The following is a 16,879-nucleotide window of genomic DNA, read 5'->3' on the forward strand; positions in this document are numbered from 1 at the left end:
AGGCAGGAGGACTGCTTGAAACCAGGAGTTCAAGCCAGTCCAAGAAACATAGTGAGACCCCCCCATCTTAACAAAAAGTTAAAAAATTAGCCAGGCATGGTGGTGCATGCCTGTGGTCCCAGCTACTGTGGAGGCTGAGACTGAAGGATCTTTTTTTTTTTTTTAATTTTTAAAACTCTTTCTTTTTTCTTCTTTATAAACTACAACCCAAACCAGACAAGAGGATTACTTGAGCCCAGAAGATCAAGGCTGCAGTGAGTCATGATCATACCAATTACTCCAGCCTGGGTAACTGAGGAGACCCTGTCTCTTTTTTTTTTTCCCCCCTCAGGCTGGAGTGTAGTGATGTGATCTCGGCTCGCTGCAACCTGCACCTCCCAGGTTCAAGTGATTGTCCTGTCTCAGCCTCCCAAGTAGCTGCGATTACAGGCCCCCACCATCACACCCAGCTAATTTTTCTATTTTTAGTAGAAAGGGAGTTTTGCCATGTTGACCAGGCTAGTCTCAAACTCCTGACCTCAGATGATCTGCTGCCTGGGCTTCCCAAAGTGCTGGGATTACAGGCATGAGCCACCATGCCCGGCCTGAGCCTGTCTCTTTAAAAAAAAAAAAAAAAAAAAAGGCCAGGTGCAGTGGTTTACGCCTGTAATCTCAGCACTTTGGGAAGCCAAGGTGGGTAGATCACTTGAGGTCAGGAGTTTGAGACCAGCCTGGCCAACATGGCAAAACTTCGTCTCTACTAAAAATACAAAATTAGCCAGCCGTGGTAGTGGACACCTGTAATCCCAGCTACTCAGGAGATTGAGGCAGGAGAATCGCTTAAACCGGAGGCAGAGATTGCAGTGAGCCAAGATCACGCCACTGCGTTCTAGCCTGGGCAATAGAGGGAGACTCTATCTCAAAAACAGAAAAGAAAGAAGGAAGGTGGTGGCTCACATCTATAATCCCAGCACTTTGGGAGGCCAAGGTGGGCAGATCATGAGGTCAGGATATCAAGACCATCCTGGCCATGGTGAAACCCCATCTCTACTAAAATACAAAAAATTAGCTGGGCGTAGTGGCATGCACCTGTAGTCCCAGCTACTCAGGAGGCTACAGCAGGGGAATTGCTTGAATCTGGGAGACACAGGTTACAGTGAGCCGAGATCGTGCCACTACCCTCCAGCCTGGCAAAAGATCAAGACTCCATCTCAAAAAAAAAGAAAGAAAGAAAGAGAGACAAGGAAGAAAGGGAGGGAAGGAAGAAAAGGAGGGAAGGAGGGAGTGAGGGAAAAGAAAGAACTTCTCAGGTCTGATTATTAGCCAGTTTAGAAACAAATGATTTTTGTTCCAGCTTCATTTGGCTTATAAAATATCTTTAACTTTTCAGAGAGCCCTAGACCAGAGATCTTTTTCATTATAACCTTCATATAAAACAGCAGCAGGTTGCTCTAATGGAAATGAGCCTATTATATATGCTAAGCCTATAGACTCACCTGAATTAAAACTCAAAGAAATCAAGTAATCTTCCTTTCTGTTAATATCCTGTAATATGGACCAGCTACTACTGTGCCCTCAAGTCATATTTTTTATTTATTTATTTTTTTTTTTGAGACAGAGTCTCATTCTGTCACCCAGGCTGGACTGCAGTGGCACCATCTTGGCTCACTGCAACCTCTGCCTCCCAAGTTCAAATGATTATCCTGCCTCAGCCTCCCGAGTAACTGAATTACAGTGGCCCATCACCACACTCGGCTAATTTTTATATTTTTAGTAGAGACAGGGTTTCACCGTGTTGGCCAGGCTGGTCTTGAACTCCTGACCTCAGGTAGTCCACCCGCCTCAGCCTCCCAAAGGGCTGGGGTTAACAGGCATGAGCCACCACACCTGGCCAAGTCATACTTCTTCTATTCTATCACATTATAGGATACACAGAGATAACTGTTTTTCTCTTTTGTTATCTTCAGCCCTTTATCATCTGGCCCTTCTACTAAGGCAAATTTTTACAAGTTTTAAGGCTAGCTGGTCAGATGCACCATTTTTCCTGGGACAATATACCCAGTTGGACTACCTTTTTTTTCTTTTTGAGACAGAGTCTTGCTCTCTCGCCCGCACTGGAGTGCAATGGCATCATCTCGGCTCACTGCAACCTCTGCCTCCCAGATTCAAGTGATTCTTCCACTTCAGCCTCCCAAAGAGCCAGGATTATAGCCACCCACCATTATGCCCAGCTAATTTTTTTTTGTACTTTTGTAGAGACGGTGTTTCACCATGTTGGCCAGGCTGGTCTCGAACTTCTAACCTTGGGTGATCTGCCCACCTTGGCCTCCCCAAGGGCTGGGATTACAGGCGTGAGCTACCGCGCTTGGCTACATTTTAGGTAAATATGCCTATGTATATGTGCATAAGCTTAAGAAGAAACCTAATCCAGCCTGGGTAACAGGGCAAAACGCCATCTCTACAAAACACACAAAATTAGCTGGGTGTGACAGTGCATGTTTATAGTCCCAGCTACTAGGGAGGCTGAGGCAGGATGATCACTTGAGCCCAGGAGGTCAAGGCTACAGTGAGCCATGACTGTGCCACTGCACCTCCAGCCTGGGCAACAGAGTAAGACCATGTCCCAAAAAATAAAAATTAAAAAAAAAAGAGGAAGAAACCTAGTGATCTAGAAAAAACATGGACCTTGGAGTTGGACTCTTAGGACTGAATCCGAGCTCTGTCAACTCACTAGATAATTCTGATTTCTGTTTTTGGGGTTTTTTATTTTCTTAGCCCAGCTGAAGATAACACTAGTTACTTAGCATTACCCTCCCTGGGCCTCAGTGTCCTTATCTTCCTCAACTATAAAATGGGAATGTAATACCTACCTGGCAGGGTGGCTATATGAGATTAAATTAAATACCTACCCTACACTGCATGCATGAGGGCCCCTTAACGATGACTAGCACAGAGTTCAATGATGAAACACAACACAGACCTTTTCTCTTTCTATGCCCATTTCCTTCCCTTCCCATTAGCCTCTTTCACCCCCTCACTTCTCTGCCCTGTGTCTTTCTTTAAGGTCCACAAGGACTTTACCTCACCCCACTCCCACTCCTCGTTGTCCCCCAGCGGTTCTCCCAGTAGCAGTTAGCTTTGGGGCTCCCCAGTAAGCATACCACCTGCCCAGCACTTGTTCTAACAACTCCCCTTGCTCACCTGCTGCCCATCTCCACCCACCCAGGGGAAAAATACAGTTAAATAAGCTTGCTGGTTGCATGGATTTTGGAAAAACAAGGTGTTTACTGCATTCATACTCTATTTCAATCTTACCACACTCTCCAAATACTACTACTATCACTTACTAACCTCAAGGGCCCACCTTGATCTGCTTGGGTTTATTTTTGCACCTGACTCTTAATTACTCATATATCTGCTGAATGATTACTAGGCACTAGAGAGGCAAAGCAGAGTAAGATGTACCCTGCTATGGGCTCCTAAAGAGAAAGAACTAATCCTCCTCACTCCCAGGCTTGGAGTGGGAGGGAGGAGGAGGAAGCAAGGAAGGAGGCAAGAGTTCCACATTTTGCTCTTGAAACTTCTGAACTGTCTGACACTTACTATAAGAATGTAGTCTTGTCATTCTTACACAATAAAAACAAATAAATCAAAATAATAAAAGCCAAAAAATACCTAACTATAATTGAAGTTGACCTATGTTAAAGTAGCAGCTGGAAAGCCTCAGAGAGGTACTGTTTATGATAACCTTGAGATGTCAGGTAAGTTTCATTTGCAAGAATGAAAAGGGCACTGGAGCAGAGGGAACGGCATGAGCAAAGGCAGACAAGCATCAAAGTGCACTGAGTGTTCTGGGAATGACAAGTGGTTTGCTGTGGCTGGAGAACAGGGCGTAATTTGGGAAGTCTTTCAAAGATACTCGAAATAAATCACTTTAAGTATTTAATAAACCACCTTCACCCTTACTGAAAGACCTTAAGTGAAACTTAAAATTCAGGGCCCATGTTACTTTACCATGATGAAAACTTGGTCTCTGACAACAATGGGAACCCTCTCCTCTGAATGACTAGGGGTGACGTGGCATGAGCACATCTGAGCTCTATGAGGCAGCTCAGCAGTATGGAAGATGGACAGAGGGACGCAGAACCTGGAAGAAGAGGACTGGTCATGACAGCAACAATCAAAGCAAAAGACAATGACAGCCTGATCAAAGCCAAGGGAATGGAGGGAAAGGTCAGGGTCAGATCACAGACATGTTAGCAGCAGCATCAACAGGTCTGGAAGCGGGTGGGGGGGTGTGTAGAAGAGGAAGTTAAAGATGAGTCAGGTTCATCGTTTGAGTAGTTAGTAAATGAGGTTATTAACGGAACCAGGGAAAGGCAGAGGAGGCACTAACCTGAGAGGAAGATGATGGATTTAGTTTAAGACACATTTAATTTGATGCTGTCAGGACGTTTTGGATATCTAAGGCTGGTGAGTGAGGTTTAGTTTTCATTGGTACATGGGTTATAGCTGAAGCCACAGGAGGCTAAACCAAGAAAGTCATATCATGGATGCCATGGGAGCCAAGAAGAAAAGTGTTTCACGAAAAGAAAAGGAGATCAGTGGCTGCCAAAGGCCACACAGAGAGGTCAAATGGCCTAAGGACTGAAAATATGCATTCATACTGGGTTCAGCACACACAGGTTATACATAATCTTGAAAAGTGGTGAAAACAAAAAGTCGGTCTGCTGGCCAGGTGCGGTGGCTCACACCTGTAATCCTAGCATGTTGGGAGGCTGAGGCCAGAGGATCACTTGAGCCCTGGAGCTCAAGGCCAGCCTGAGCAACATGGTGAAACCTCGCATCTATAAAAAATACAAAATTGGCCAGGCGTGACAATGCACGCCTGTAGGTCCTAGCTACTCGGGAGGCTGAGGGGGGAGGATAGCCTCAGCCCCAGGAGGTAGAGGCTGCAGTGAGACATGATTGCCCCACAGCACACCAGCCCAGGAGACAGAGTAAGACCCCATCTCAAAAAAAAAAGTCAGTCCGCAATGGGTTGTAGAATGAACGACAGGGGAAAGGAGAGGTGGGAGGTTGAAAAAGTAGAGGCGGAGAGTAGTGACTACACTTTCAGAAATTCCTACCTTTTAAGCATAGGCTGTACTACCACGTCTTCCTTGGCTTGGACAGACATGTTTGACAGTCCAACCACTTAAGGTCTTCAGCATCCTTCTCCTGTCCAGGGCCAATTACCTTCATCTCAACAGTGCCACAAATGCTCACCTACCTACAGAGACAGCCCATCCCATATTTTATCGGCCATGGCCCATCTCCTGTCATCTCTTCCTATCAGTTTACCTGTTATCATTTCCATTCCTACCAAATCCAAATCACCAACCGATTGAAACTTTCTACTACTCCTAATCACCAGGTTACAGGCTTTCAAAATTCAGCTTGTGCTTTTCCTTCTTTCTCATCTCTTAACTCTGGAATCAGTTTTAAGTAATAACTCCCTTGCCCGGGTCTTCCTCTCGACTACGAATTACACATGCAAGAACAGGCCCTGTCACATCCACAAGGCATGGTGTAACATCTGGTTCCCCTCACCTAACCTACACACACCAGATTGACTGAGTTTCCTTTAAGGAAAAACCATCCAACGAAAGAAAGCCAAACTCCCTAGTATAGTCCTGGAGAACCTCCATCACCTAGCCACGAACTACCTTGACAGCTTTCTCTCCAGCTACTTCTTCACATCCTTCTCTTCTGAAACTTCCATCCATCCTAGGTAGCCTAGCTTACTCCCTCCCTAATGCTCCCTTTGAACGCCCAAGACCTCAACAACATCCCTACCACAATTTAATTGCCCTCTATGCCAAGAACTGCTCTAGACTCTTGGGATACACGAACAAAAGAGAGATTCCCTAGTTAACATTTTAGCAGGAGACGACAAAAGACCAACCTCATAGATAACACTGAATACATAAAATGTTACACAATTGTATGAAAAGAAGTAAAGCAGGATGTGAGGACTGGAAGTGCTAAAGTGGGATTACCATTTTAAACAGGGTGGCCAGGGTAGGCCCCACGGGAAAGTGACTCTTGAGGCGTAAAGGTTTAGTCAAGCATTCTTAGGGAGAGCATGGTCCAAGCAGAGGCAGGGAGCCAGGCCAAAGCCCTGGAGCAGGAACACCCCCAGAAGATCTGAAGAGATAAGGAGGCCAAGGGAGCTGCAGCAGAGCCAGCAAGAGCTAAAGGAGCCAAGCTAGGAGGGGAGATGTGACCCGTCACACAAACCAGTTTGGATGTCAAGCAGGCAGCTGGAGATGGGGGAACTGGAACTGAGGAGAGAGATGTTGGGTTACAGGTATCCTGAAGAATGCACTAATCGAGGCCTAGAGTGTTCCGGCTACGAGATGAGGAACAAACAACCAGCGCAACAGGAGGAAAACCAAGAGCACACCTTAGTGTCCCAGAGGCCAAGCGACAAAAGACTGAACTGCAGAAAGGGTGCTCGGCATGTCTGATGCTACTGACAGATGCGCTGAGATGAGGACTGACAGCTAACCACTGGATTTAGCAACACTGGTGGGAGGGACCTTGATACGTGAGATTGAGAGAGAATAAGGCCGGGCCTGGAGGCTCACACCTGTAATCCCAGCATTTTGAGAGGTCGAGGCAGAGGCATCCCTTGAGCCCAGGAGTTCGAGGCTGCTGTGAGATATGGTTGCTCCACTGCACTCCAGCCTAGGCGACAGAGAGAGATCCTGTGCCTAAAAATAATGAGAGAAGTAGGCTGGGCACAGTGGCTCACACCTGTAATCCCAATACTTTGGGAGGCCGAGGCAGGCGAATCACCTGAGGTTGGGAGTTCCAGACCAGCCTGACCAACATGAAGAAACCCCATCTCCACTAAAAATACAAAATGAGCCGGGTATGGTGACACATGCCTGCAATCCCAGCTACTCAGGAGGCTGAGGCAGGAGAATCATTTGAACCCAGGAGGCCGAGGCTGTGGTGGGCCAAGATTGCGCCATTGCACTCCAGCCTAGGCAACAATAATGAAACTCCATCTCAAAAAACAGTAACAATGAGAGAAGTGAAAGTGAAGAATTAGAGACCAGGTACAGACCACTCTTTCCTGGAGTTTGGTTGCAAAGGGAAACAAAAAATAGGGCAATAACTGGCCAGGAAAGTAGGAGTAAAGGTTTCAGATAAAAAAAATACCATGTTTGTGTACCACATGTATCTATGTAAGTAGGTATCCACACACAGCCCTAGAAAGTCTCACGCACCCAACCAACGTTTATTATTTCCTTCACTCTCGCTTCATAACTATTATTTTCTATTATCTTTGTTGCTATATATCTGATCTTTGTAACTATCTGCAAGAAACTTGTACTTAGAAGGCCCTTTCTTTCTTTGTCCAAGTGTCAAACTGTTCCTCATCCTTCAAGACTCAAATATCCCCCCTGGGAAGCCTTCCCTGACTCTTCTCCTTAGCCAATCTCTCTCAGGTCGGTATCTATGCAATCTTTGTACCAATGTCCTTTGCACCAATACATTCTTCTACTATCACTTGTATCACAGTCTCTTGTATTTTCAGAGTATGTCGTCTTATCTTCCCCACTAAACGATTCCCAAAGGGCAGAAGCAGTATTAAATATTACCCTGGAAGTGTAACTGTTATGAGCACTAACTCGCTGTGCGACCTTGGGAAGCTGCCTAACCTCTCAGTGCACTGAATGTCATCTATAAAACGTGACATTAAAACTGCTTCTAGGTCAGGCACGGTGGCTCACACCTATAATCTCACCACTTTAGTAGGTTGAGACGGGTGGATCACCTGAGGTCAGGAGTTCAAGACCAGCCTGGCCAACATGGTGAAACCCCATCTCTACTAAAAATATAAAAATTAGCCAGGCATGGTGGTGCATACCTGTAGTCCCAGCTGCTCGGGAGGCTGAGGCAGGAGAATCGCTTGAACTCAGGAGGTAGAGGTTGTAGTAAAGCGAGATCACACGACTGCACTCCAGCCTGGGCAACAGAACAAGACTCTGACTCAAAAAAAAAACTGCCTCTACCACCTGAAGTTGTTTGGGACAGTAAATGGGTTAATAGATGTAAGAAGCTTGGCATATAAGAAGCCGTGTGTGTGTGTGTGTGTGTGTGTGTGTGTGTGTATGTATACACACATGTGTATATATACATATACACACACAATTGTATATATACATACACACACACACATACATATTAACAATTATGTTGTTATATTGTAACCACAGCACCTAGGATTATAAACTTCATAGCTTGAAATAATGTATCTGACTTCCTAGTCAATACATTATTTCATGGTTATTTGGCCTGGTGTGGTGGCTCACGCCTATAATTACAGCATTTTGGGAGACTGAGGCAGGAAGACTGCTTGAAATCAGAAGTTCAAGACCAGGCCAGGCAACAGAGCAACCCCCACTCTCTACAAAAAAATAAAAAATAAAAAATTAGCTGGGCATGGTGGCATGGGCCTGCAGTCCCAGCTACTAAGGAGGCTGAGGTAGGAGGATTGCTTGAGATCACAAGGTCAACGCTGCTGTGAGCTGTGATTGTGCCACTGCACTCCAGCCTGGGCAAAAGAGCAAGACCCTGTCTCAATAAATAAATAATAAAAATTAAAACAAATTTTAAAAACTCTGGCTTAATCTACCTATTTCTTTATACTACATTAATTTTGCTGACCACATTTTGGTTTTATCAGGTGATTTGAACCATGTCATGTACTAATTTTTTCAGAAGCTATTCAAGTCATTTCTTGAAATGTAACTTTTTGGCCAGGCGCAGTGGCTCATGCCTATAATCCCAGTACTTTGGGAGGTCGAGGCGGGTGGATCATCTGAGGTCAGAAGTTCGAGATCAGCCTGACCAACATGGAGAAACCTCACTTCTACTAAAAATACAAAAACTTAGCCAGGCACGACAGCGCATGCCTATAATCTCAGCTACTTGGGAGGCTGAGGCAAGAGAATCGCTCGAACCCAGGAGGCGGAGGTTGTGGTGAGCAAAGGTCACACCTTGTACTCCAGCCTAGGCAACAAGAGTAAAACTCCGTCTCAAAAAAAAAAAAAAAAAAAAAAAAAAAATTAGCCGGGCTTAGTGGTGCTTGCTCCTGTAATCCCAGCTACTCAAGAGACTGAGGCAGGAGAATTGCTTGAACCCAGGAGGTAGAGGTTGTAGTGAGCCAAGACTGCATCACTGCACTCCAGCCTGGGCGACAGAGAGACCCTGTCTTTAAAAAAAAAAAGAAAGAAAGAAAGAAAGAAATGTAACTTTTTCTCCAGACTATCTCTAATGCTGTGACTGACATACAAAACCTCTGGGTACTGCTGAACGTTTCCCTGCCATTTCCCTGTACCCCATGTCTTCTTAGTACCTCTCAGAGCATAGGGTACAATGCAACGCTGTGGTGAACAAGTGGATGACATGCCATGTGAATGGCCAAATTTAAGTTCTGATTCTGCCTCCATTACAGGGGGCACTCATGGTAGCTGATATTAAAAAAAAATAAGAAACCTTAGTAGGCAATTCAATTTCTAAGCAACTAAAAAAGAAATGCATTAGCATATAAGCAAAAACTCAATTTTACACACAATTTTCATATTAAGTAACAGCTCACTCAATACTAGCAACATCTCAGTGAAGTAATGGGAACCTCCAACATGTTACACTACTTAAGAATCCATGGGTCACCACTTTGGGAGTCAGAGGCAGGCAGATCACGAGGTCAAGAGCTCAAGACCAGCCTGACCAACATGGTGAAACCCCATCTCTTAAAAATACAAACATCAGCCAGGTGTGGTGGTGAGTGCCTATAATCCCAGCTACTCAGGAGGCTAAGGCAGGAGAATCACTTGAACCTGGAAGGCGGAGGTTGCAGTGAGCTGAGATTGCGCCACTGTACTCCAGTCTGGGTGACAGAGTAAGACTCCATCTCAAAAAATAAAAGAACCTATTACAATCAAAATTGATTGAATAAATCTAGTTATAGTATGCTAGCTCTTCCTGTCATTCTATACTGCAACTACAAATCTTTTTAAAATGATTCTAAATGTGAAGGCCAAGAGGGATAGTGTAAACAAAATTCCCCATACTCCCTGTGCCCCACCACTATCTGTCTCTAAGCTAAACAAAATACAGGTGGAGGACTCTCCCAACCCTCCTTCCCATGAGGTAGCACCCAAAGAGCACAGGCTCTGGAGTAGAGCACTCTGGGTCTAAATGCCAACTCCACCACTTGTCAACTAGGAATCCTAGAGCAGGTCTGACCATCTTCCCCTCTGGCAGGAACAGCAATAGTGGAACCTAGCAGAGCTGGTGGGGTTTACTGATACTGAATGACTAAGACAAAAAGTAGGGCAGGTGCGGTGACTCACACCTGTAATACCAGCACTCTGGGAGGCCAAGGCAGGTGGATCATCTGAGGTCAGGAGTTTGAGACCAGCCTGGCCAACACAGTAAAACCCTGTCTCTACTAAAAATACCAAAAAAAAATTTGCCAGGCAAGGTGGCAGGCACCTGTAATCCCAGCTACTCGAGAGGCTAAAGCTGGAGAATCTCTTGAACCCGAGGAGGCGGAGGTTGTAGTGAGCCAAGATCGCGCCACTGCACTCCAGCCTGGGCAACAGAGCAAGACTCTGTCTCAAAAAAAAAAGCAGAGTGAAGAATAGCTACTACATCAAAGATGCTTAATAAGTGGTAGTTTTTATTACATTCTACCAATTTCAAGTCTTACTAGAGTTGAAGATTTAAAAAGTCTTCTTTTTAAAGTCTTATTAAAAAGGCTCAAACTTATGCCAGTTAATACCCTTAAAAGTAAAAATGTTAAGTCAGTAAGAAATGGAGAGGAAATAATTTCCTGGAATAAAGAAAGAGCTGGGATCCCAAGGAAAAGACCCTCCGCCTGTAAGACACCAGCCAGGAAATGGTTTCCTTGCCTTTGGGGGACAGGGCCTACCCCAGGCAAGCCCCTGACCCTGGGATACCTACAGATGACCCACTGTGTCAGTGACACAAAAAGAACAATCCTATTCACATCAACTATGGCCACCCACTGTGTACTTAAATAACTGAGGTCTAGGTGACAAAAACTTTGGCAATGTACCTCAGAAAAAATGCACATGGAGGTCATGAAGCCAACTACTTTACAATTCATTACTCAAAGGTGGTCATTCCCATGATGCTCTACTGACTGCCAATTAAAATGAAACCTGAATACAGGTGTGCTTGGCTAGCTCAGTCAATAACAAAATTCTGTCCAAGGGTCCTAAAGTAATGCTCTAAGTTTCCCAAGGGTAAGAACGTGTGTCTTGGTCATCTGTACGTGTCCTAGGCCCTGGTATATGGTGGCTACTGAAAATTCACTTGAAAGATTTGTACACCTGTATTCATAACAGGATTATTCACAATAGCCAAAGGTTGGAAGCAACCCAGGTATCCACTGATGGATGAAAGGATAAACGAAATGTGGCACACACACACAATGGAATTCAGCCTTCAAAAGGAAGGAAGCTCTGACACATGCCACAGCACAGATGAACCCAGAGAACACCGCGCCACGTGAAATAAGCCAGTCACAACAGGTCAGACACTGCATGATTCCACTTCTATGAGCTACCTAAAGTAGTCAAATTCATAGAAATAGAAAGTAAAGTGGGGTGGGGGAGAGACTGAGAAAAGAGGGGTATAGGTTGTTTTGGGATAAACCTTCTGAGACGGATGGTGGTGATGATTGCACAAAAGTGTGAATGCTCTTAATGTCACTGAACTGTACACTTAAAAATAGTTAAACTAGCAAATTTTAATTATGTATATTTTTACAATTAAAAAACAAAACTTAAGTGTTACAGCTCTTTTAGAATTTGTGTCTTTTGAATTTCTGGTTTGGGCTGGAAAGCCAAAAAAAAATAAAATAAAATAAATAAATAAATGTAAAAGCATATTGAGGCCGGGTATGGTGGCTCACACCTGGAATCCCAATACTTTGGGAGGCCAAGGTGAGTAGATCATCAGAGGTCAGGAGTTCGAGATCAGCCTAACCAACACGGTGAAACCCTGTCTCTACTAAAAACAAAAATTAGCCAGGCATGGTGACACATGCCTGCCATCCCAGCTACTCCAGAGTCTGAAGCAGCAGAATCACTTGAACTCAAGAGGCGGAGGTTGCAGTGAGCCGAGATTACACCACTGCACTCCAGCCTGGGTAACAGGAACAAAACTCCGTCTCAAAAAAAAAAAAAAAAAAAAAAAAAAAAAAAAAAAAAGGCCGAGCACGGGGGCTCAGGCCTGTAATCCTCACACTTTGGGAGGTCAAGGCAGATGGACCACCTGAGGTAAGGAGTTCGGGACCAGCCTGGCCAACATGGCGAAACCCTGTCTCTACTAAAAAATACAAAAATTAGCTGTGTATGGTGGCACGCGCCTGTAGTCCCAGCTACTCGGGAGGCTGAGGCAGGAGAATTGCTTGAACATGGAAGGTGGAGGGTGCAGTGAGCGGAGCTCACACCACTGCACTCCAGCCTGGGTGACAAGAGCTCCATCTCAAAAAAAAAAAAAAAAGGATGCTTAAAGAATAAATGAAGGAAGGAATGAGTGCTACTTTCATCAGCCACTAAATGTTATACCTCATACCTCTAGATTATTCTTTAAACAATTTCTATTCCCAGATTTCATAGTTGAGGAAATTGGAACTAAGAGCTTACCTGATCTGCCACAATATATACCGTGTACATATGTATGTTAAAATATATAGACTCGCTGGGCGCAGTGGCTCACGCCTGCAATCCCAGCACTTTGGGAGGCCGAGGCGGGTGGATCACGAGGTCAATAGATCGAGACCATCCTGGTCAACATGGTGAAACCCCGTCTCTACTAAAAATACAAAAATTAGCTGGGCATGGTGGCGCACGCCTGTAGTCCCAGCTACTTGGGAGGCTGAGGCAGGAGAATTGCTTGAACCCAGGAGGCTGAGGTTGCGGTGAGCCGAGATCGCACCATTGCACTCCAGTCTGGGTAACAAGAGCGAAACTCCGTCTCAAAAAAAAAATATATATATATAGACTCAGTTGTGCATGGTGGCTCACACCTGTAATCCCAGCACTTTGGGAGACTGGGGGTGGTGGGGGCGGGGGTTCACTTGAACTCAGGAGTTCAAGACCAGCCTGGGAAATATGGTGAGACCTCAACTCCACAAAAAATTGGCCAGGCATGGTGGCACGCACCTGTAGTCCCAGCTACTTGGGAGGCTAAGGTGGGAGGACTGCTTGAGCCCAGGAGGTCAAGGCTGCAGTGAGCCATGAACATGCCACTGCACTCCAGCCTCGGAAACAAAGCAAGACCCGGTCTCAAAAAAATAAATAAAATACACACAGTATACAAATAGCATATACTGTACAGTGCTGTTCAGCATTCCCCATGTGCTTTATCCAGCTGGCTGTAAGCCCCATATCTCAGGACTTACACACTAGCCACAAGCCCCTTGAATGTTTTGAAAATCCCACAGGCCTTAAGTCTGTATCACAAAAGATGTAGCTACGTCCCTTTCTCTATTACAGCACTAACTTGGCAGGGGTAAACTGAGGAGAACAGCTCCACCCCTGGAGGTGATCTAGTACTCACCGAGGGCTTATTATGTGCGAAGAGCTGGGGCAGATAAGGGTTCAGACAATTTGGTCTTTGAGGGAGCTGTGTCTACCACAATAGACAGATAAGGCTCAGAAATAATTACAAGAACAAAAAGACAAATACTTAACAAAGATGTGGGTACACACATTTAGGGGAGTAATGAAAGTATCTACGGGTCTAGAAAACGGGGAAGGTATCTTCAGCAGAGGTCAGAGTATGTAGAACAGCAGCCTCGGTGTCAAAAGATCACGACCATTCCTGACTTTGCCATCACCTGTGCAAGGGACCTCTGTAAATCCCTCTCTCAGTTTCCCCCTATATAAAGCTACAGCTAGGTGAGGTAACTTCTCCTACAATCACCCAGCTCTCTAAATGTATTAGAAATGCCTAGGTTCAAATCTTAACTCTGTTACTTAAAAGTCGCTTGACCTTGAGCGGGGGAATTAATTACTCCGTGCCTCAGTCTCCCCACTTCCGAACAGAGGGTTGGTGTGATCAACTACTACTGCACGTCAATCACTTCGGGCAGGGCCTTGGCAAGTAGTAAACCCTCATTAAACGATAGTTACTGCCGGAGGTGCTGCAGGAGGCAAACACCAGATGCAAGGGTTGTGCCTGCTGTGCTCGCAGGGCCCTCCCAGGCCTGAGCCATCACCCCTGGGGGGATGGGAGCGCAGGGCCGGGGCTGCATACTCTGCACGCATGTGTCACTGGCCAGGCTCAGCACGCGCCTCTCCCCGCCATAGGGAGAAAAGCGATGGCTCAGCAGCCCCGGAGCCCATTCCCACCCCTCCGGCAGGGCACCCCAGGAGGGAAGGTGCTCCGATTCCACTTACCATGCTGGCCGGGGAGGGGGCGGCTCAGATGAGCTGGTTCTTGGGCTTCGGACACGTCCCGCTCGCACAGTTCAGGTCATGGTCCCGGCAGACTTGGGAAGTCCCCCGCCCGTGCAAAGACAACCCCTTCCCCACCGGGCCCCGTGGGGACCCTCTAAAAAGGGCAGGGCCACCCGGGTCGCCTCATCGGGGGCCCCGGAGACAATTCATCCAGACCCACCCGCCTCTCCCCAAGGAAACTGAAAAAGCAGGAAATGGGGCTCGGATGCCGGGGAGGAGGGCGGCGGCTCGGGACCCCCGCCCGGGCCCGACCCCCGCGGGGGAGGCTGCGGGCCCAGGCAGGGGCTCCCCGGCCTCCGCGGGCAGAGGTGGCGGCGGGCCCGGCCCCGAGGCTGAAGGGGCGGAGGCTGACGGGGCCTCGGCTGCGCGGCCCAGGCGGCCGGCTCAGGGGAGAGGCCCGGGGGCCCGCGCTGTCCTCGCTGCCTCAGCCCACACGGCCGCTGCTGCCACCCCCGAGAGCATCCCTACTCGCGCCCGCCCCGGAGCCGCCCGCTAGTACCGCGCGGCCACCCCCGACCAACAGCCCCAACGCGCCGGAAGTGGCGAGCGCCAGGCGGCCTCACAGCGCGGCCGCCGGGCTGCGGCGCTGGAACCGGACCAATCCGGAATCGAGCTGGGCGAGCGGGGGGAGTGGGCGGAGGGCGGGGCCGCACCTGACGGCTCCCAGTGCCCCCGCCCTCTGGCCACGCCCCCTCTGACCACGCCCCTGCGCCCACCGCCCGTCTGTCCACGCGGGCCGGCAGCCATCTTGGTAAAGGGAGCCCGGGCTGCCATTTTAGTAAAGGGGCGGTTTCTCTTTCACTTCCTTCGCTCCATTCATTCCACAAAGCTTTACTTAGCGTCTTTTACGTGCGGAGCGTCGCGCTGGCTGGGTGGCGGCACACGGCCTCATGAGCTTACATTCATGCAGTCCACTGGAATACAGTGGACTATATTAGCCCGACTATATTCCAGGCGCTGCTGTGGGTGCTAGGACGAGAAAGATAAACAAATCTTCTATAGTCAAAATGCTGAGGGGGCAGAGAACGTGTTAGATTCCTGTTCCTAGCCTCCAACTCACTTTACTCGTGAAAGTGCTCCTTTTTATTTTATTTTTAGGGACAGGGTCTTGCTCTGTTGCCCAGGCTGGAGTGCAGTAGCGCAATCGTGGCTCACTGCAGCCCCAACCTCCTGGTGCACCACCATGCCCAGCTAAATATTTTTTATTTTTTGCAGAGATGAGTTCTCCCTATGATGCCCGGGCTGGTCTGGGACTCCAGGGCTCAAGCAGTTTTCCCTCCTCAGCCTCCCAAAGTGCTGGGATTACAGGTGTGAGTCATCCAGCCAGGCTGAAAGTGCTAATTTTAAGAAACAGAGTCAGGAAACTATCCCAAACAGCTGCGACTGAGCCCGCAGGTGTACGTACTACCTAGATTCGAGCAAATCTATATAACTCTATGGGTCTTGTCAACCTTAAATAACGAGATTGAGAAAACAGGATTAAGTATAGGGTTTATTCAAGCCCAAAGCTTGAAGATGGCCAACCGGAAGCATAGATTCAAGTTGCCCTGAATATATGCTCCAATTAGCAGCAGCTACAAATGGGGTTTTTTTGTTTGTTTGTTTTTAAGACAGGATCTTGCTCTGTCGCCGAGGCTAGAGTGTGGTGTTTTTCTGTTTTTTTTTTTTTTTTTTTGAGACAGTCTCACTCTGTCTCCCAGGCTGGAGTGCAATGATGCAATCTCGGCTCACTGCAACCTTCGCCTCCCGGTTCAAGCAATTCTCCTGCCTCAGCCTCCTGCCTGTAGCTTGACTACAGGCACCCACCATCATGCCAGGCTAATTTTTGTATTTTTGTAGAGATGGGGTTTCACCATATTGGCCAGGCTGGTCTTGAACCTCTGACCTCAGGTGATCTGCCAGCCTCGGCCTCCCAAAGTGCTGGGATTATCGGCGTGAGCCACTGTGCCTGTCCTCAAGTGGGTTTTGTTTTGTTTTTTTTTTAATTCAGTCTCCGTAGAGACTGTCAAAAATTGCCAATGCCGACTATATTTTGAAGTCGTCATGGCGGGGTATTGAGAAAAGTTTTCAATTAGCAATAATCGCGCCTTGTATAAACCCCCTTGGCTACGATACTGCCACTGCCCAAAGCTTCTCAAGTGGGTTTTTAAGGAAAAAAGAAGAGGCATAACTAAGGTTGAATAGGAATGGTGAGCAAGTGGGAAAAAAAATAACATAAGCTATTGTCTCTACACTGTTCTTTTTATCACAAATTTCAGGAACCTGAAGGAAATGGGGGAGGCAGCTAAAGAAACAAAATATCTTTAAACAATTGTCCCCAGGCATGTGGAGGTGGGAGTGTG

At 47.0% G+C, this 16,879-nt stretch overlaps 1 protein-coding gene and 2 non-coding genes across 4 annotated transcripts in view; 1 reads left to right on the forward strand and 2 right to left on the reverse strand.

Moving 5' to 3' along the window:
• Positions 1 to 15,078, reverse strand: part of XPO6 (exportin 6) — a 123,848-nt gene extending 108,770 nt beyond the window's left edge. The window contains exon 1 of one of the 2 annotated variants that reach the window (XM_021672328.2): positions 14,478 to 15,078. In XM_021672328.2, the coding sequence (XP_021528003.1) occupies positions 14,478 to 14,480 (3 nt within the window). In that variant the 5' untranslated portion in view covers positions 14,481 to 15,078. The remainder of the gene's footprint in view (positions 1 to 14,477) is intronic. The other variant, XM_021672329.2, reaches the window with a different exon arrangement.
• LOC135269138 (U7 small nuclear RNA) lies at positions 11,857 to 11,919 on the forward strand. Its single transcript, XR_010337444.1, has one exon. It is a non-coding gene; the product is annotated as a U7 small nuclear RNA (small nuclear RNA).
• A 1,449-nt stretch (positions 15,079 to 16,527) lies between the features above and the next one.
• LOC135269176 (U4 spliceosomal RNA) lies at positions 16,528 to 16,669 on the reverse strand. Its single transcript, XR_010337470.1, has one exon. It is a non-coding gene; the product is annotated as a U4 spliceosomal RNA (small nuclear RNA).
• Between the last annotated feature and the right edge of the window lie 210 nt (positions 16,670 to 16,879).

This window comes from Aotus nancymaae, unplaced genomic scaffold, assembly GCF_030222135.1.
Source record: "Aotus nancymaae isolate 86718 unplaced genomic scaffold, 86718_ANA_hifiasm-v0.15.2.pri h1tg000049l, whole genome shotgun sequence".
Taxonomy (NCBI): Eukaryota; Metazoa; Chordata; class Mammalia; order Primates; family Aotidae; genus Aotus; species Aotus nancymaae.